Source organism: Schistocerca piceifrons, chromosome 10 (assembly GCF_021461385.2).
Source record: "Schistocerca piceifrons isolate TAMUIC-IGC-003096 chromosome 10, iqSchPice1.1, whole genome shotgun sequence".
NCBI lineage: Eukaryota > Metazoa > Arthropoda > Insecta > Orthoptera > Acrididae > Schistocerca > Schistocerca piceifrons.
In genome coordinates, this window is record NC_060147.1 from 144,962,403 (window position 1) to 144,984,499 (window position 22,097).

The following is a 22,097-nucleotide window of genomic DNA, read 5'->3' on the forward strand; positions in this document are numbered from 1 at the left end:
TCAGATACGTGAAAAACCTACTCACCAAGTTGCGCCACAAGAAAATGTGTAAAGGTATCGAAATGTGTGAGCCTTTGGAGCCGGTGGCGCCTCCTCCACACAGAAGGGTCGAAGAGAGAGGAAGAATGGCGAAGGTAAAGGATCGGTCAGTTTTAGGAAATGGTGACAGCTCAGAAAAGTTGCCCAGAAACCCTGGTCAGAACCACGGGTGGGGAGACTTAAGGGACTTCTCTGAACGAGATTTGAAAACCTGAGACCTTAAAGGTAGAAGACAGGGTAATATGCAAGACAGAAATTACTGACAAAATATCATACACAAGTCAATAAGAGAGGATTGTATGTGGTAGAGGTACAAGGTGGGCAAAAACAGACAGGTCAGGAAATAAAAGATAAAGAAAACTAAAGGGAGTGAAGAAAGGAATACTTACTGAGAAGAAATATTCACACCAGAAAAATCCGACAAGACCGACGACCTCGCAGTTCGGTCTCCGCCCCAAAATTGACCCGACCCATTTATCCCAACCGATAATTCGGCGGTAGAGACCACGTTTACGTGACAGCTGCTACACGACGTGTCATTTCACAGTTCGCTCTCCATAATTATATTTTTTGCCAGCTGCAGGACTAGTACAGGTGGTGGCAGAAGGGTGCACAGGGCAAGTCTCGCAGTTGGGACAGTCACAGGAGTAGGAACCGTAGGGTAGGGAAACCGGCGCAGAAAGGGCAAAGAGTATGACGAGGATATCGCAGAGATCGGGAGGTCGACGAAAAGCTATTCTACGTGCGGTGGGCAATACGTCGAACAGAGTGGACCCCATTTTACGGTACAATTTAAGGAAGTCGTAGCCTTGTCGAAGTAGCCAAATAATAAATTCGAGACCGGAATAGTAGCGAGTGACGAGCGGTTCAGTCCTAAGTCGTCTTTCGGAGGAATCGGCACTACCGGGGTCGGATGTGACGGTCTACTAAGTCTGCTCTCAAACTAGGCTCCACATCCAGTGAAGGCCGAGACGAGAACGGTGGAGTGCCGCCGTAAAGAGTCCGCGTCCGAACAAATATGTACGCCTCGAATGCCGAGGCAGTACGAGAGGCGACGTCGACTCAAAAAGTACGGCCAGTGTCGAAACGTAAGTACTGTCATTTGTTAGTACATTTAATTTAAACTGATGTAGGCAGACGAGCATCTACGAGGACAAGATTGACATCGAGGAAAGTGGCACACGATTTGGAATAGGACCTTGTGAAATTTACTCACGAGTAGTATTTGTAGGTTCCACGAATTTTACGATGTCAGCCTGACCGTGTGTCCGTACGGCAAAGGTATCGTCAGTGTATCTAATCCAAACCGGAGGCTGAAGGCTCACGAATCCCAGGACAGCCGCTACAAGTGACCAATGAAAAGGCTGGCACAGGAAGAGCCATCCCGGTCCCCAAGGCTGTGCCCCTGACCTTTTTCTACATCCGCACCTCAAAGGTAAAGTAGTTGCCGGTAAGTGTTAAGGTGAACGGGAAGGGCGTCGTCGGTTTAATCGGGTGGGCACCGGCTGAGGAAATGTCCAGGAGCAGGCGGACCACACACGTGGGGAATGTCGGCATAGGAGGAGATCGCACCAGTGGTGACAAGCGAGTTATGTGCTGGGAATGGGAAGGGCACAGGCTTCGGACGATCTAGGAAACTGTCAGCATCTTTAATACAGGAAGCAAGTCTTTGTGCTGTGGGTTGCAAGTGTCGATCAACTAAAGAAAATATACATTCGGTGGGTGCTTCGAAGCCAGCAACAGTGTGATAGCCACGGTGATTGGGTTTGTGGCTGTCAGGAAGAGGGTTAAAAGGTGGGGATGCACGGTTCAGGTGGATCGAGGTGTCAGACCCTCGGGAGGGGGTGGGGGGCCGATGTTTTAACGAGGGACTGCATGTCAATGACGGGGACGGAATCTCGGTGGCAGATGCTGTAAATAGAGGTGGCAGACAGCTGGCGTAGACCTTCGCGAACAACTCCTTTGGTCAAGTACCACAGTGGTACATCTGTTGTCTGCAGGGAGGATAATGACGGTGTCATCAGTTTTTCAGTTTTTAGGGAATGTAGAGCCTGGGGTTCTGTTGAGGACAAGCTAGGGTCATATTGTGAGGGCCCGAGGAAGGGTTGAGAAGCAATGCCCGATGTGAGGAATACTCTGAAATCCTGTGAGTGTGGCGATTTTGAGGTAGTGACGACGAATCGTGTGCCAACTGTCGGAGGCTGCGTTCGGTGTCACGTCTGCCGTCACAAGGGTTTTGCGATCGAGTTCCGAAGTGATATTTCCGATTCACATTAAGTGCGAAGGGAAGTACGTCCTTCACCAAAGTTGCACGACGAAATACAGGTTTGAGGCCGAAAGTGAGATCCTCGAAAAATACGGATACTTCGGACAGAGAGAGAGAGTGCCCAACTCGAGAGGTCGAGAAGGTGACCAGTTCTCGTGACAGCGAGTTATCGTCGATCGGGAGGCAGCGGTGGGGGCCGCAGGATGTCCAGGAGGTCGGCCGCGATCGGTTTGCAGAACGGGAATCGTGGCTGTTTAGGGAGCTGGAGCCGGACAGAAAAGGAAACACCACTGTCGAGGTATTTTTGGAGGAGCCGGGACAGATTTCGAGGTGAAGTCCGGCCCATCATCGCAGTTCGCAGTCGGCCCGGCAGACGGTACCGTCCGAGGAAACGTGAGGGGCAGATTACTGCAGGACTTTGTAGAAGGTGAGAAATCTGGTGTAATGGAAATTGACAGGTGAGGCATATAGCTTACAGATTAGGCAGGTAAGTGTAAGGAGCCTCAGTTCCAATACTGCAAAAGCAAGTTTTTGGATGGACCGAACAAAATACGTGACGGGATACATCACGGCAAGAGAGGAGGGTCTAGAAAGCTGCAGATTGTGGGAGTGGCAAAAAAGGAGTAGATGGGGAAAAAAGAGAGGAAAAAGGAAGAAAAGCAAGAAAAAAGATCAGAAAAATGGTAAAAAAATCATATATCTGCATCAGTTAATCAATGCCTGCAACCTGTAGTACAAAGACTTACTTTCTATATTTAAGATACCGTCCATTCCCTAGGTCGGCTCAAATCTGTGCCCATCCCAATCCCACCACCCAACTTGCTTTTCACCACTGATGCCACCTGCCTCTAAACTGACCTTCCCCGTGTTCACTGTCTGCCTGCTGCTGGACATTTCCTCAGTCAGTGCCCACCTGGTTCTAAACCAATTATGTCTGTCCTGCTCACCTTACACTTACCAGCAGCTACTTTACCTTCGAGAGGCATACATAGAAAAAGATCAGGGGCACAGCCGAGCGGACCGAGGCTCCTTCCTACGCCGACCGTTCCCCGGGTGCCTCGGAGGGGGCTCTCCCGATATAATAAACATTCGGCTCCCAGTTCGGTTTAGATACACTGAAACACCTTCACCGTACCGACTCCCGGTGAGGCCGATCTGTTAAAATTCCCGAAATCTCTTAATACACTCACCCAATTAGATTCCACACGGTCCTATTTCAGATCCCGTGCCATTTTCCTCTACGTCGATCACGTCCTCGCCGCAGGCCGGCTACACGATTCTGTCCACGTTAAACCTACTGACATTCCGACAGTTGCCATACTTCACACGTCAGATGTGCCCTCCCGACAGCCTCGGTAATTGAGGAAAATGTATCTGTTCGGATGCCCTCTCTTTACGGCAGTACGTCACCATTCTCACCTCAGCCTGCACCGGATGTGAAGACCAGTTTAAAGGCAGATTTCCCAGCCCGTCACACTGCAGATATCTTCAAAAAAACAACTACAGAGTACTCCATTTGTCACTCAGTACTATCCCAGTCTCGAATGTATTACTCCAATACTTCTTAAGGTCGTGCCCTAAAATGAGGTCTTCCCGTCCGACATTTTGCCCACCACACGTAGAATAGCTTTTTATCGCATTCCCAGTCTGGACGATATCCTCGTCAGACCCTCTGCTCCTCCTGTCCCCACTGTGCACCCTCCTACCACCACCTACAGCAGCCCCGTACTATCAGAGAGAGAGCCACCTGTGGTGAGGCCCAACTCGTATACCAGCTATCAAGTAAATGCCGTTCGGCCACGACTACCGGCCAGTTATCGGTCGGGACAAACGGGCACAGGCAGAGGGCCAGAAGGTGTATGCTAGCGACACGCAATATCTGGTCGCACAGCACGGTCCGTGACACGTCGGTCGAGCTCCGCAGGTGAGAACGCGTCCTCGGTTCTCGCCAACCCCCGGGCTTTAACTTACGTCAATTTATTTGATTTCGGCATTTCTTCTCAGTAACTATTCCTTTCTTCATTTACTTTTAGTTTCCAATATTTTTTGTTTTCTGACCCGTCTCTCTGTCCACCCACCCCTCTTCACCACACAGAGTGCACTCAGCTTTCCACTCTCAGTAACTGGTGCACGGCAGGGGTCCTGCCGGTAACGGCAGTTCCTCCCGCGAGGTGTTACGGTCTAAAAGCGAACGCCGACAGGACGGGCGGAGTCGGCGACACGTACTGCAGCGCGGCGACCAGCTCGTCGTGCTCCCTCTTCGTCTTTGCGGCTGCCTGCTCGTGGAACCTCAGGAACTCCTCTCTGCCGTTTGCCTCGGCGTGCCCCTGTAACACGGGAGAGGAGGGAAGAAAAATATATGACAGTTTGCGAGACTAGATCTCGGTTACTTATTTAAAAATTTCTCACTGCCCAAGTACAAAAACGGTTGTTCTCAATGTTCAGTTATGCGTAAAAAAAATATGCTTCTACAGCAAGTACTGACAGCTTATGTGAGTTTTAAGATGACATTTACAATACAGATGAAGAAAGTAATGTAATCTATGGAAAGTCATTGAAATTTACAAATTATTTAAGAACAAAGGAGATGACAGACTGGAAGTCAGAAGCACTGTGTCGTCGATAGGCGCAAGAACGAAAGCTACGGAGCCTTTTGGGATGCACTCCCGTTTTCTAGCTGTAGGACACACACACACACACACACACACACACACACACACAACTGTCCCTTTCTTTACACTGTGACCAGTCGACTGCCAGCTCTTTGTTCTAAGGATAACTTCCATTTGAAGAGCTCAGAAAAGCTTGTGGGTGGTGAGGAGGATCCAGATAGCAAAGGTTGTGAAGCATCCATTGGAATCTTGCCTGTTGTGCTCTGCTGAATGTTGTGCCACTGGTCGGTCCACCTCATGTTTGGCAAGTTTGGTGGTGGCCACTCATTCTAGTTGTCGTCTGGTCCGTTGTCGTAGCAAATCAAAATGCTGAGCAGGGATTGTGGCAGTGCCACTATGTAACATGGCTGCCTTCTCAGATAGCCTGCCCTCCGATGGAGTAGGTTTAAGTCTGTGATGGGACAAGAGTAGTTGGTGCTGGGTGGGTAGACGGCAGGCACCTCTTTGGTAGGGGCCGGAAGTATTTTGGATAGGATGTCCCTCATTTCAGGGCACGACGACAGATAATCGGAGCCCTGACGAAGGACGTAGTTCAGTTGGAACTGTGAAAGACCCCCTGTCCCCCACCCGTTCCCTACAGTGGAAACACTTCTTTGCCACCGACCCCTCCGACCGAAGCCAATCCGATCCTACTGTCGAACTCTGCCCGTCCCGGTCTGTACCGCCGTCCGACTGTCAACGTCCCACACTCCCGACTAACTGTCCCCCGGTCACCTTCCGAAACTCCTAAGTTCCAACCTGGCCTCAGCATCCTTCCTCACATTCCTCCCTAAGAACAACTACATTTCAACAGGAGAAAGGACTGCCCTACACAACCTGAAAACGGGTACTGACCTCACAATCCTTCCGGCAGACAGAGATTTTGCCACTGTTTTGACGAACTGGAGCGACTACCTAGCAGAGGGCCTCCACCAGTTGTCCGACACCTGCTCCTACGAGCTCTGCCAGAGTCATCCCATCCCAGAAGTCCGACGTAACCTCCAATCCCTGCTGTAATCCTTAACCCCTTCCCAGAACCTTTTCTCTGAATCCATCTCCCTACTCACCCCAACACCACTCCACACACACACACCCCTTCTATATGCTCCCCAAAATCCACAAACCTAACAATCCCGGGCTCCCCAATGTGGCCGGTTACAGAGCCCCCGTCGAAAGAGTCCGAGCCCCCGTCGATCGACATCTCTGACTAACTGTCCAAAACCTAGTCTCCCGTACCGAAAGTACCAACCACTTCCTGCACCGGCTCTCCACCAGGTCCACACTCTTACCTCCCAGATCCCTACTTGTCACCGTTTACGCGACCACCGTATACACCGACATCCCCCGTACCCACAGGCTCGCCGCGATTGGACACTACCTCTCCCGGCGCCCTGCAGGTTCCGAACCCACCTAACCGACTGCATCCTAACCTGTAACAACTTTGCATTTGAAGGGCATGCATAAAGACAAATCCGTGGCACAGCCGTGGGTACCCACACGGCACCCTCCTCTGCCAACCACTTCGTGGGCTCCCTAAAGAAAACATTGTTGTTGTTGTTGTTGTTGTTGTATTCTGGTCTTCAGTCCCGAAACTGGTTTGACGTAGCTCGCCATGCTAATCTATCCTGTGCAAGCTGCTTCATCTCCCAGTACCTACTGCAACCTACATCGTTCTGAATCTGCTTAGTGTATTCATCTCTTGGCCTCCCTCTACGATTTTTACCCTCCACACTGCCCTCCAATGCTAAGCTTGTGATCCCTTGATGCCTCAAAACATGTCCTACCAACCGATCCCTTCTTCTAGTCAAGTTGTGCCACAAACTTCTCTTCTCCCCAATCCTATTCAATACCTCCTCATTGGTTATGTGATCTACCCATCTAATCTTCAACATTCTTCTGTAGCACCACATTTCGAAAGCTTCTATTCTCTTCTTGTCTAAACTATTTATCGTCCATGTTTCACTTCCATACAAGGCTACACTCCATACAAATACTTTCAGAAACGACATTCCTAGTTTCCCAAATTATTGACGAGATCTTTATAATTTGGACCCGAGGCAAGGATATCTCATCCTCATTTCTCCAGAACCTCAGCACCTTGTCTCCCATCCATTTCACCTGGTCCTCTTCCGCCCACCGTACCACCTTCACAGATGTCAGCCTCCTCCTGTCAGATGACTCCATCCACATCTCAGTCCACATCAAACCCACCAATCACTAACAGTACTCGCAGTTCAACAGCTGCCACCACTTTCACACCAAAAAATCCCTCCCGTACAGTCTGGCCACCCGTGGTACACACATCTGCAGTAAAGAGAACTCCCTCCCCTAGAAGGCTGAAGGCCTTCACAGACAGGCAATACCCTCGAGGCCTAATTCGCAAACAGATTTCCCGCACAATATCCTCACACGTGCCTGATCCTCACATCCATAATAAGAACCAACCAAAAAGAAGCACCTCCCGTGTCACGCAATATCACCCCGGACTTGAACAACTGAACCACGTCCTTCAGAGGCTTTAATTATCTATAATCGTACCACGAAATGAGGGGCACGCTATCCGAGATACTTCCGGCCCCTACCAAAGTGGTGTTCTGCCGCCCACCCGAGCTCAACAAAAACCTAATCCGTCTCTGTGCCACTCCCACCCCTAATCCCCTGCCAAAGGGACCGTACTCTCGTGTAAGACTCAGATGCAAGACCCACCCACCCAGCAGTCCCATCACAGGCTTATCCTACCCCACCTGTGAAAGCAGCCACGTTACATAGCAGCCCTGCTGCACAGACAGCATTTTACATTCGTATGGCAACCAACCAGCTGTCAACGAGAATGAGTGGCCACTGCCAAACTGTTGCCAAAAACAGGGCAGATAACCCAGTAGCGCAACAGCTAGCAGAGCAGAACTTGCAAGATTTCAATGGCCACTTCACTTCACATCGCGTGCCATTTGCATCCTCCTCCTCACCACCACCACCACCACCACCACCAGCAGCTTTTCTGAGCTGCGCAGATGGGAATTATCCTTACAGCAAATCCTTTGTTCCCATAGCCTTTCTGGATTAAACTCGCTGCCTCTCCATGCTCCCCACCCACCCAATAGCGTGTGTGTGTGTGTGTGTGTGTGTGTGTGTGTGTGTGTGTGTGTGTGCACGCGTGCCCGCATGAACACGTGCGCCCGCATGCGCAAGTGTGTGTCCACAATCCCCTGCCCCACTACCACCGCCCGATTTTTGTCGTCACATCTGCTAGCTGTGTGCTGTTGCCTCACGCCCTACTTTACTGTCTGCCAACTGCCCACTCAACTTGCAGCCCTAGCAAACCCACAGACGGCTCCCCACTCTCCCACGAGCCACCCCAACCCCGTCCTCACCTCCTGCCTCAGCCGACCCCACCACACACCCCCACCTCGCCCTAGTACACTCACTGTGGGTCAGTTGACTGAGCACAGTGTAGGGAGACAGATGTGTGCACACGAGTGAGTGCGTGTGTGCGTGCACACGTTTTTCCTGCACCTAGAAAGTTAGCCAAGTTTTGTACCTCCTGTCCGTGTGCCTACTGACGACGCAGCGCCTCTGCCATCCCGTGAGTCATCTACTTTATTCCCGAAGAAAGTAATGCGTCATTTAATACAAAAAACCACTATCACATTTTTGACAAACCATTAATTCTGAGTCAATTAAACAAGGAAGATATTTGGCCCGAACTTAAATTCTTCACAAATGGACTAGATTGTAACCCATTATATGACTGTCTCTGTTACGAGATGATATATAATGTCAGTTTCCCTTTCACTCCAGTTACTGAGCTGACGAATCTAGTAAATACGACAGCTGAAAAAGTGACGACTAATTTTTTATATTGGGTTTGATAAGACCTTCACCACAATTTAACAAACAGTAGCAGCATCAAATGGGAACGAGGGTCATTTGCGAGAAACTTTGCGAGCTACCTAGAGTAGTTCCCGTAATAGTTTCTTAAAATATTGACCTCACGAGGAGTGGTTAGTGTCTCCCGCACTAGCTTTCGAGCCACATATACAATAGTACTCCGATTATTTAGTTTCCGGTCAAGTTAACGTAAGTTAACATAATATTTTTGTAGCAAAGGAACCCACTGAAACGGTGTGTGAAATCTGGCTGACAACTCAAAAATAAGGCGAGTGCAAGCTCGAAATGCGATACGTCGACAGCGTCCTGCAGAGAGAATTTTCACTCGGCAGAGTGTGCGGTAATCTGAAACTAACTGACAGATTAAAACTGCGTGTCAGACCGGACCTCGAGCCCAGGGCTCTCGTCGAGGGCTATACTGCTGGCCCACGGAAGGCAAAGCTCCCGGGTCCGAGTCCCACTCCGGTACACAGTTATAACGTGCCGAGACGTTTCAGTCCTCGACACATTCGTAATAGAAAACTTAATTTCCCATATTTTTCTACGATTACAATTTTTTCTTATTTTCAAACTTAAGCCAATTTTGAACAACAAAGGAGTCAGCTAAGAATCATCTGAAATTTGCAGAGACGTCACACTAAAAGACACTCTTAATAGTGTGACTTTGCTGACCAGACAAGATAAAGAGCCCAAACATATCTGTACCAGACACGAGCAGTAGAGTAATGGGACAGGTTTAGAATGTGTTCACTTTTAACAAATAAAACTTCAATATTACAAGGCTCATACCGATAGTACCGAAAGGTAGACTCACACAAAAAACTATAAAATTACAGAGACACAAAATGAACGACAGCCGCTTATTTTCCAGAAGTTACAATGTGGTCCTGCCGATACACGTATTTAAAAATGAAAAAAATATTCTTCACTTTCAAAACTATTAGTTCGTTCTTCAGGGAGAAAAGAGGCACAGGTTGTAGGGTGGGAAGGGGGAGTGGTAGCTCACTTGGGCCCCACCTGTAGTGAAGGTGACGTGTGACTGTGATGGAGGAGGCATCAGGGAGAGCAGGAAATACCAGACGGCACACCAGCAAGCGGGTGACAACCTCAGTACACAAACAGTGTGAGGACAGAGTGAGAACAGTACGGAGATGGACAGAAGATAAGCCGAGCGAGCAGTACAACCTACACCTACACCCACGCCCTGCGAGCCACCCCGCAGCATTCGGCGGAGAGTACCTCGTATTGTTCCAAGTCGTTACCTTTCCCGTTTCCCTCACAAATGGAGTGACGGAGAAACAATGACACAAATGTCTCTGTACGGGCCCCGGCAGCGGTTCCCCGGCTCGGTTCGGATCTGTCCGCCGTGTGTCCGCAGTCTGGACTCGTGGGAAAGAACAGCTCCTCCACTTCCCGCGACAGCTCCTTTTCTAAATCGAAAGCCACATATTTCAGTATCCACATAAACATCACCGAAGCCTAAACTTGAACCACGGTCCTCGTAAAACTGACGTGACGAGTGACGACATATATACTTCGACAGTTGCCACTCCTTCGACACGGCGCACTCCCCTCCTAGAGCTTACGTATCTGCGGCAAACGTACCGGCTCGGTCGTCGAATCCCTAGAGACCTACACCGGCGACCCGTCCTACGACCGCGTCCAGATCTACGAGATTACTCTGCACTGCACACTTAGTACTCAACAGAGGATTTGTTGCGCCACTTTTGCACTATTTCTCTAGTGTTCCCTAACACAGAAACACGAGAAAAGTACGGTGTCTCTGCTATAGGATATTTGTTAATTCGTTGCATCTGTAAAGTTCGACAGAGTGTACGACACACTCTCGCAATATTACGCATAGACGAGGCTCTCTCAGTCCTCCCCTCTCCCTCCCCCGGGCTTCAAGTGTTTGTGAAAACGACGCAGTGGCAAACGACACGCAAATTCAAATGTGCCACCACGCAATCGAATGGCAGCACAGGTGCGCAGTTTCAGTGTCTCCACGTCTGGAACGGGATCCGCATACGCGACTTCTTTCAGCTACAGACCTAAAGGCTCGAGGTCCGGCGACCGGGCGGGCCGTATGACCGGAACAACTCGCCCGATTCGTCTTGTCAGGATAGACGCGGTCGACACGCCTCCGCACAGAAATGGGGAAGCGAACTGGAACACCGTCGCGTAGTAGCCGCATCCGGCAGGGGAGACAGTAAGCCACGGCGAGTGCAGATATGCCTCGTACGTGGGGCACTTTGGAAGGATAACCCGTCCCACGAGGAAGTCGCCAGTAATCCCCACCCAAACGCAGAGGATTGACAGTTGCTGAAGTGTGGAGCTAAAACACTAGTCCACACAGAACGTTCCCATAGGTCTGTTGTGCTCACACGTGTGCCTTCAATAACTGAAACATGCACTGTCAAATACCTTATCTCTACTTTCAAGTGGGAATACCTCCCTCTCTATTTCGGGACATATTTCAATGTGACCTTTTCTACTCTTTATCGTCTCGGCGCTCTTTTACTGCGGTTTGTCCCCAATTAGCAAACTTGCTCTGATAGTACAGTAGAATACTGCACGATGAGCTTTTCCAAACTTTCCACCCTCAGTCTGCCATCCAAAAACTCTCTCTCGATACACCACGGTTACGCTATAACGGACAATTTTAGTGACGCGATCCGCAGGTTTGAGTGCCGCTACGGACCCACCGGTGTGGCGTCCGAATTCCACCGGTCTGTAACGGCGAGTACTGCTAGGAAACTCGCAACTGCGGTACGTTCGGTGCACCGTCTCCCGGCCGCCCGAGACGACACAGTACGCGTTCCCCTCGGCGCCCTCCCGCAGAGGTACGCACCTGCGCCTCCCGGAGCTCCGCCTCGGCGGCCGCGAGCCGCCCGGCCAGGTCGCGCGCCTCCGCCTTCGCCGCCTCCAGCTCCGCTCGCCGTGTCTCCGCGTCCCGGCGCGCCGCCTCGGCGTCGGGGTCCGCGCAGCCGTCGGCGCTGTCGCGGTGGGCGAGCTGGGCGTACAGCTTGTCGACTTCGTCCTGCAGATTAGACGGAGAGTTTGTAATGCCGACAGACTGCGGCACACGTCCACTATTATCTTATACGTAGAATATTTTTTTATTTTTTTTACTTTTTACGAACAAGAAACATGTAAATCATAATAATGTGAAACTTATGCAAATAAGGTAGACTGCTATTCACCACACAGAACAGCAGTTGTGCAGTAGGTGGGCACAGTTAGAAGAAGTCTAAACTATCGGACAAAGCACTTCATCAGGGGGGGAGGGGGGGGGGGGGGGAAATACACACACACACACACACACACACACACACACACACACACACACACACACACAATGCACATCTCACATGCATGTAGCCCCTGGTGTCTCCCAGTCTTGAGGCCACACTCTGTGTGTGTGTGTGTGTGTGTGTGTGTGTGTGTGTGTGTGTGTGTGTGTGTGTGTGTGTACATCTGATGAAGGACTCTGTCCGATAGATCGTCACTCCTCTAAATGGTGAGTAGCAGTCTATCCTAACACGTATTATTGTTATTCCATCCCATCAAAACCATTTGACACAAAATTTCTATGTTGCAAATGGAAAATCACTGACCCACATACAATTCATAGTAAAGATGTTTTAATGACAGGTGCAGAAAAGTAGGTGGCAGGAGAGGTGGCAGGTGGGAGGGAGAGGAGGGGGGGGGGGGGGGAGGGGGGGCACCTCTGCGGCAGTTGTAATCTCTCACTACAATACAGAACGACTCAGTTATATGCCTATAGGCCACTCGCTAAGTGGAAAACACTGCAGCACTGATAATTTACATGACTGGCTAAAGCTACTTTGTTCTCAGACAGCGATTTGTAATTTACTTTGTTCAGTCCCTCTCCTTTAATGTAGTAAGAAGGAACTGTCAAATGGATATAATTTTAAGTTAATTTTATAGGCTATCAGATTCTTTGCATAACTGGATAAGTGAACAAAGATTCTTCGACGTTTTTTTCAATCGGACTATTGTCTGCAACAAAATTCGTGTGGTGTTAAACGAACTGTGGGGCAGTTGTCAGAATGTGCAACTGTTTCAACAGCTGTCTACGAGAGGTTCTGCAGTGGACCCAGCAGGCAATATACTTATCACTCACGCCTGTGAAACACGCACTTCTTTCTTCGGTGAGAAAGTGCCCCACAGTACGATGCTGTTAGAGAATTTTCTTTGTTTTCTCGTGCTTTCATCCCACATCTACAAAGGGTCGACATCTTCACAGTGGAATTTGGTACAGTTAATTTAGGAAATGGCCCAATGACCTTTCTGTTGTCACCCCGTAACCCCCAGGAAGGAATACACGTACCTCAGTTGTCTGCGTATAGTGTCAGTCACGTGAAAAGTGGTGCCAATTTTTAAATGTATGCAAATCGTGTAACTGAGCGGGGACTCGGGTACCGAACTGGTAACCACCGACCCAGGTGCGAAGAAACCCCTGAGAACCACAACCGGGCCAGCAGCTAGCAGCTAGAGCCCGCACACCGCGGCCCCCGCCGTGAATCCGCCACGTCAGTTCGGCAACGGGCCGGCACGCTGCCCCGAATCCCAGGAGGAGTGCGCTGACACGTGCACAGTAGTGAACGAATACGAGAAAAGTAACTCCATCTTCTGATGTCTTCTTCTCCAAAATTTGCTATTACTCACGATGGCAGAGTTGCAGGGCTCAGATATTTAAAATCTGTCTCCAAAAGTGACTGAGGAGCCACCAAGACGCCGAAGGGAAAGGTGAAGGCGAGGTGTGGGAGGGCAGACGTGTCGCACGGAGGCCGCACGGCAGTAAACGTGCCGTCCCGGGGCACGCGTGCGTGCAAATGTGTAACACGGCCGTGTGCTCCGGCACGCCACCCACCTGCGACAAACTATTTGTGGGTCATCTGGAGCAAACCTTCCCAGCCTCCAGAAACTCAAACACTTTGTCTTTTAACATTCACAGACGAGATCTTCACGATCCGCATTTTACAATTTCCACTCCTCGTCTCCCACCCATTCCGCCCGGATGTCGACTTCCGGATCTCCGACTGCTCCGACCGCACCTCCGCTCACCCCCTCGTCACCCAGTGTCACGCTGGACTGCAGCAACTGAAACAATTTGTACCACTGAAAAAGACCGACGTGCGAGGTGTGACCTATTCACCCACCGGCGCATCCCACTCCGATCGTATCGTAGGCTTACCCCGTGCCGTCAGAGGCAGAGCCACTTCCGAAAGTGGGCAAGTCACACAGCGACTCTGTCGCAATTGCCGGACAACTTTTTATGTCGGCACGACAACTGACCGGCTGTCCACCGGAACGAACCACCACAGGCAAACTGCGGACGAGAACGGAGCGGACCACCCGGCGGCACGACAGGCTGCCGAGCACGACGTGCTCGAGTTCGGAGACCTCTTTACGACCGGTGCCGGCACGAGTGCCGACTCTTCCGAACTACAGGGACGGGAGTCGTCCTCGCGACACGTCCTTCGCTCCCGTAATCCTCCCGGGATCAATTTCTACTGCCCTCTTCCAACAGTTTTCCCCTTCCTCTGTCCTCGTACCGGACCTCCCCATGCCTACGCCTCCACGTCACCTTTACCGTTCGCCACACCCCACCACCTCCGACACACTCGTACGACGTGCCTAGCCCGCACAGCTGCCATCCCTCCCCCCCTGCATTCCCAGCCGGCACACCTGCCGCTTCCCTTCGAGATACTAGCGTTTCCCTTCCCCGCTTCCTCCCTCGACCTGACGCATACGACGCAGCCCAGCACCCCCCCACCCCAGCCCAGATCCCACGGTACGGAGGCAGCCCGTGTCGAGGACGGGCGAGGAGCAGCCGGGAAGGAGGTGGTTTGCAATAAAAGAGAGAACTAAAGTAAAGTTTTGACTACATTCTGACAGTACAGCGTAAACGGCAGCTCGTGTACGCCGGATTGTGGGGAGACTGCCAGCCCGAGTGTCTGTGAAACACAGGAATATCGAGGGAAGGAAAAGGCGGTTAATATTCGAACTAGATAGCGGACGAACAGAGACGGCAGCGACAGCGGCAGACGGCAGGAGAGACTGCCCGCTCCGTTTCGCAGCAACGGTGCCGTCCTCCGCTCCCTGGGACACGGCCTGTAGCGACCGTGCGAATCTCCCCTCGCGCCTCTCCGTCATCGGTACTCCACAGCGCATTCGGCAGACGGCCGAAAGCTTACCCCGTCTTTTACCGGAAAGCACAGTCTACATTCGGGCACTGCGAGAACTCGTGCTGGGAACCTACACCCGCACCTCGGTTGCACGAGAGAAAATTTTAAGTTTCAAGGAATTACTCGTAATAACCCAAACTGGCTGTATGCTCTGTACAGTCATTACAATAAATCACAATCACACAGTATGTAGCGTGTAAATTTTGAGCGTTGAGGATACATCCGATATTAAAGAAAACAATTGATATTAAAAAGCATACTTGTGACAAAAGTACTTTTTACCACTGCAGTGTATACAAATTTATGTACCAATACAATAGGCAACGTATAACCTAACAACTGGCAATTTTGCCGAAACAAATACGAGCACGAGTAGTCTCGATTGTACGACTGTGTAGTCCTATTAGCTAAAAATAAGTTGGCAGCTTACGGAGACAGAAAATTAAGTGGAGAGAAATACAAAACAGAGGCGGAGAGCACTGACCTTGAACTTGTCGGCCTCCTGTAGGTAGAGCTCCTGCTGGCGCTGCAGCGCCGCCACCTGCCGGTCGCGCTCGCACAGCTGCCGGTCGCGCTCCCTCAGCTGCTCCTGCAGCCGCCGGATCTCCTCCCGCTTCACCTTCTGGCCTGCCCGACACACGGACCGTCTCTACTGCCTGCAATCTCGAGCACTCACGACACTGTCCGACGTACAGCTCGACTACACAGATACGGGGAAGTGTCAAACTGTGATCGGTAACAAAAAAAATTTCAACTGACTGCTACAGCCACCGTCAGTCACACTTCTCGTCACACGTGTCGGAACGTCACTCTCGTAGCCGCACCGGCAGCGGACGAGCCGAACGGGCGCGATTCGTACCGAAGGGGGGCGCTCCGAGAGCGACCGGTACGACCGTCGTACTGCGCCGACGTGACGGATCGACTTCCGTTCGACCGCTTCCCGTTACCCTAGTGAGAATCTTTCACAAAAAAAGGAACGAAATCGATACGAGAAGAGGCGGCGAGTGACAACCGCCCCTCTCCTGTCCCCTCTCTCTGCGTCACTTCTACCCCGCCGCTCACCGTCCTCCTGGCAACAGATGCGACGCGGGTGCAGTCGACAAGGTGATTATTCTGAATTTTCGTTTACTTTTACACTGATGTAGTGCGGACACTAACGCGGCAGCTGGTCACAAGTGCAAACAGACGAACACTTAGAACACCACAGTGACAGAAGAGGCAGACGAGGGGAACGGCACAGAAAGAGCGAAGACTCCCGCTCTACACCCGACTCCCGAGCTCCCGACTCCTGCCGGAGCGCGACCGGTACTCGGCGGCGGGGACCGCAGACCCGTTCCGAATTGCGGGAGCCGTTCCCGGGCCCCGTGAGGAGCCGGAGTAGCCTCGTCTCTCTGTCGAGACGAGGAAACGGGGAGCCGTGCGCGGAGCGGAGTGGAGCGTACGGAGCGTTCGGTAACGGCTCCCGCAGTCGACTGCAGATGTCGATCGGTGCAGTAAACGGGGTACTTTGCGGCACTCACTGTCACTGCAGGGTGTCGACGTAGAGCCTCAATTTCAAAATGGTAAGAGTGAATTTTCGTGGTGAAAGATCTGTACGTATTCACGTCGTTCATTTAATAATTAATTTTAGCATTCAGTGTCACCAGTTTTCTGCAGTCCATTACAGCACAGTAACTTAATTACATTCGTGAACCGTTTTGCAAAACTTTTATCGAGAGCAAAGTTTTACCGAAACTGATAAACTCCTCGTTAACTGGTGAGTAGTTTACTAGGACAGTCATCCACATTTGGGTCCATAAACAAATCTCAACTCCATCCCTGCCCCCTCCCCCACTGCCCCCCCCCCCCCTCTCTCTCTCTCTCTCTCTCTCTCTCTCTCTCTCTGCTCACACAGCTCTGGAGCTGGTCTTCTCTGAGGCTGCTCAGAAATTCCGCAATGTTTGCCTTCCAGCAGAGTGTGAGGCCACGTCTGTGCTGAACCATTCATTTGCATCTACCAAGTTCATTGATCAAAACCCCTAAATACCATTAGCACACAGAAAAATTTCCAACAGAAAGTCCCTAAAAATTGATCCATATTCACAAGCATCGTATGGAGAAAAAAATGCTAAGCAAACTGAAAGACATCCGCTGAAGACAGAACAGTTGCAGAACTAGCAAAGTCAATTGGTCCAAAAACCTCAAAAATTTACACTGACATTGCAAAACATTGAGGTAACTGAGAAAGTTCTGGAAAACTGCTGTGATAGACCATGTACAAATGAAGAATGAGGAACTGATATTAACAATTTTTCCTCCTCCTGTCATATAGAAAATTCTATCTCTCAGTCTCCTGGTCTGAGCACAAAAACAAGCTGAACACAAAACTGGCCAATACTGAGTAGATTTGGGTCAAAAATTTATAATAAGAAACCATTTTGCAATTTTGTAGATTTTCAAAAATTTAAGCAACACAGTGGATTGTAATTGTATTATGAAAAGGAAAGTTGCCACTAATCAGATAGCAGAGATGCTGAGTCGCAGAGAGGCACAACAAAAAGACTCTCACAATTAATGCTTTCGGCCATTGAGGCCTGCATCGACAATACACGCATACGCACTCGCATACGCACACGCACACGCAAGTGCATACGCACACGCACACAGATTGAACTCTCACACACGACTACAGTCTCAGCCAACTGAAACGACACTGCGAGCAGCAGCACCAGTGCAAGATGGGAGTGGCAACTGGGTGGTGGAAAGGAGGAGGCTGGGGCAGAGAGGGGGTGGGGTGGACAGTAAGTGCTGCACGTTAGACGGAGTGCACGTCAGATGTGGGGAGCGGGGCGGGTGAAGTAGTGGAAAATGAGATAAATAAAAAGACTGGGTGTGGCGGTGGAACGACGGCTGCGTACTGCTGCAATGGGAACGGGGAGGGGGCCAGATGGGCGAAGACAGTGACTAACAAAGGTTGAGACCAGGAGGGTTACGGGAACGTAGGATGTATGCAGGGAAAGTCCCCACCTGCACAATAAAGAAAAGCTTGTGTCGGTGTGAAGGATCTGTGTAGCACAGGCTGTGAAGCAGTCACTGAAATGAAGGATATCGTGTTTGGCAGTGTGCTCAGCAACAGGGCGGTCCACTCGTTTCTCGGCCACGGTTTGGCAGTGGCCATTCGTGCGGACAGACGGCACTTCGGTCGTCGTGCCCAAATAGAATACAGCTCAGTGGTCGCAGCTTAGCTTGTCGATCATGTGACCGGTTTCACAGGTAGCCCGGCCTCTGACGGGATGGGCGATGTTTGTGACCGGAGTAGAGTAGTTGGGGGTGGGAAGATGTACGGGGCAGGTCTCGCGTCTAGGTCTATAACAGGGGTACGAGCCACGAGGCAAGGGACTGGGAGCAGGGGTCGTGTAAGGACGGACGAGTATATTGTGTAGGTTCAGTGGACGGCAGAATACCACGGTAGGAGGGGTGGGAACGATAGTGGGCAGGACATTTCTCATTTCAGGGCACGACGAGTGGTAATCGAAACCATGGTGGAGAATGTAATTCCGTCGTTCCAGTCCTCGTTCAGTCTTCTTCCTCCAATTCACTTCGACAGCTACCACCCGTTCCGTACCGAGAAGTCACTTCTGTACAGCATAGCCACCAGTGGTCGTCACATCTGCAGTGAAGAGCAGTCCCACTCGAAATATTCCGAAGGTCTCACTGAAGCCTTCACTGATCGTAATCGTCCTCTCGTCCTTGTACAGAAACAAATCTCCCGTGCCTTATCCTCCCAGTCTCCCAACACCTTCCAAAGTTCCACTGTCCGGTCACAGAGCAACATTGGCTTCATAGCTCGGTACCGTCCAGGCTGCACTGACCGAATTAAATTTTCCGCCAGGGTTTCGATTATCTCTCGTCGTGCGCCGAAATGAGAAATGTCCTGCCCACTATCCTTCCCACCCCTCCTACTGTGGTATTCCGCCGTCCACCAAACCTGCACAATATACTCGTCCGTCCTTACACGACCCCTGCTCCCAATCCCTTACCTCGTGGTTCTTACCCCTGTAATAGACCTGGATGCAAGACCTGTCTCGTGCAGCCTCCCATCACCATCTACTACAGTCCGGTCACCTATCCCATCAGAGGCAGGGCTACCTGTGAAACCAGTCACGTGATTTACAAGCTAAGCTGCAACCACCGTGCCGCATTCTATGCAGGCACGACAACCGACAAGCTGTCTGTCCGCACGAACGGCCACTGCCAAACTGCGGCCAAAAACCAACTGGACCACCCTGTTGCTGAGCACGCTGCCAAACAAGATATCCTTCATTTCAGTGACTGCTTCACAGCCTGTGCTATTCAGAACCTTTCCACCGACACCAGCTTCTCTGAATTGCGCAGGTGGGAACTTTCCCTGCAATACACCCTACGTTCCCGGTAACCCTCCCGGCCTCAGACTTTGTTAGTCACTGTCCTCACCCATCCAGCTCCTTCCCCGTTCCCATTCCAGCAGTACGCAGCAGTCGTTCCACCGCCACACCCAGTCTTTTTGTTTCTTTCTTTTTCCACTACTTCCCCCGCCCCCTTCCCCACCTCTGACTTGCCCTCCGTCTAACGTGCAGCCCTTCACTGTCTGCCAACCCCACCATACTATCCCTCCCCCCCTCCCCCCTCCAGCCTCGTCCTTACCCTCACCCACTCCCATCATGCACTGGTGCTGCTGCTCATACCTGGAACTGCAGTCATGTGTGTGCGTTTCATTTTTCATTTGTGCGCGAGAGAGAGAGAGAGAGAGAGAGAGAGAGAGAGAGAGAGAGAGTGTGTGTGTGTGTGTGTGTGCGCGCGCGCGCGCGTGTGCGCGCGCGCGCGCGCGTGTGCGCGTGCACGCATGTGCACGTACATGTGTCTATTGTTGACAAAGGCCTTAATGGCTTTAATTGAGAGATTCTTTTGTTGCGTATATCTGCGACTCAGCATCTCCACTACATTTAGTTGTAACTTTCCTTCTCATAATATTGTTATCTTCCATTCTGGAATTTCTATTGTTTGAATTCTGGACTGTAATTCTCTTTCCCCGATTTTTAAGAACAAGGTCTTTACCTCAAATCTACTGCAGTTGTTAGTGAAACAGTACACAGTATAAAAACTAATCTAAAGTTTGGGTAGAAACTTTGGAACATTTTGAAACTGAAAAACAGGAGTGAGACAAGGTTACAGTCCACCCCAGTACATTTCAACTGCACCTTAGACAAGGTAAAACAAGAACGGTAAAAATGAAAATCAAAGCTTAAAATTGATGATCCAATCAAATTAAGAAGAACTGACTGCTCAGCCTTGCAGATGACCTGCCGAGCATATGTCACGACATGCAAACAGCACAAAAACAAATAAATTTTTTAAAAGAAAAAGCAGAAAATAATAGGTCTGTAAAAATCACTTGATAAAACAAAATGTGTGCCTAGCAAAAAGTGGCAGCAAAATTCTAAAAATTAACTACGGGAACATCTACAGGACTTCTAAGTTCAAGTATTTAGGCAAAACGACTTGGGGGGACTGAGGGGGAAAAGACTAGTTACAAAATATGTTGCCACAAAATGTAAACTGACATCAGCCTTACGAAAGATACGTAGCGAGACAAAAAATGCATCTCGAAGTACACAAAATTGTGACAAAGCAACAGGTCAGTTCAGAATGTCATTACGGGGCCGAAATTTTCGTTATAAACAGAGACACACTGAAGAAATCCAGACAGATATAAGACAGAGTGGACCCTCTGACACAGACTCCCGTCACGACGACGACCGACAGTGTCGAACACTAGAGGTGCACTGCAAACAGTTCACCACCGACTAACAGTCACGGGGCCACAACAGCAGTGAAATAATGCCGTTCTTCGCAACAAACGGATACTGCACTGGTCAGTCTGTCTTTTCTATACACTATCACCATTCTAGCCCCTTTCAGTCACTGTAGGCAACCGGACACACTTCCGACACGGAACCGGACGGTCTCGCAGCAATACGACTCACGATTCTGGCTGTGACGCACCACTATAATTCCGTCTGCTTTCGGCACCGTTCCTCGACCGCTAGCCAACTGTCATTTCGCTGCCGACTCCATCCGTATGCGGTCTGCGACACCTGCTCTGACGGCAACGGTTCTCAGTCCATCGACATTCGAGACGGCATTTCTGCCTCGCATCTGCAGAGTCCAATTTAACCTCCTGACGGCCAGGTTCCACACTGTTCAGCTGCTAACAGGTGTCACTACTGAGGATATTATCAGATATTTTGTTCTCTATTGCTTCTTTAATTACGCTATCCCAGGAACTGTTAGCTCTCTCGACAAGGCGTCGTCGAATGCAATTTTGTGTCACGTTCCGACGGATATTCCACTACCCTACACGTCTTCGGACGGCACAGCCGCAAACACCTCTAGCGATCAATTCGGTATTATTCTTCTGCGCGTGTCACGTGCTCGACGTAATAACGTCTCCGTTCGTCCGGTAACTGCCGGCAGTTCCGAGGACTGCATCACTTCTCACATTCCTCACTAGCCGGTGCTCTGCGGTACCCGCCGCCACGACGTTACGGTGACTTCGAACGACGGCAGTGACGCACTGTCGAGAGCCTTACTACACTTTATATGTAAACTGGAGGGGGATCACCGCTGTCGGCTGCAGCGGGACACCGAGAGGAATCGGTGGAGACGAGTGAAAATGTGTACCGGCCCGGGATTCGAACCCGGGATCTCCCGCTTACCGGGCAGGTATCCACCGCGCTACTCGAGACGCAGAGTTATCACAACTGCACGGACTGTCTCGACACACCTCACGGCCGTTGACACTCCCGCCGACTGCCACCGGTCCGCAGTTTCCGTCTGTTAGGCTCCAGTTCACTACTCGGAGATTCCGACAGGTGGTCGGACATATTTGGGCATCCGCACTGAAGAAGGTGGATCCGTATAAATTATACGAATGCACGGTGTCTGTTCTTATGTGTAAATTGTAGGGGGATCATCGCTGTCAAATAAAGCAGGACACGTCCGAAAGAACAGATACCACCC

General features: G+C 50.7%; 1 protein-coding gene across 1 annotated transcript in view; it reads right to left on the reverse strand.

Annotated features, from left to right (window-relative positions):
• The window catches only part of LOC124718782 (plectin-like), a 239,827-nt gene that overhangs the window by 100,399 nt on the left and 117,331 nt on the right, over positions 1 to 22,097 (reverse strand). Inside the window, exons 7-9 of the mRNA XM_047244391.1 lie at positions 15,544 to 15,686; positions 11,696 to 11,884; positions 4,532 to 4,632 (exon numbers count right to left, since the gene is read on the reverse strand). Of these exons, the coding sequence (XP_047100347.1) occupies positions 4,532 to 4,632; positions 11,696 to 11,884; positions 15,544 to 15,686 (433 nt within the window). The remainder of the gene's footprint in view (positions 1 to 4,531; positions 4,633 to 11,695; positions 11,885 to 15,543; positions 15,687 to 22,097) is intronic.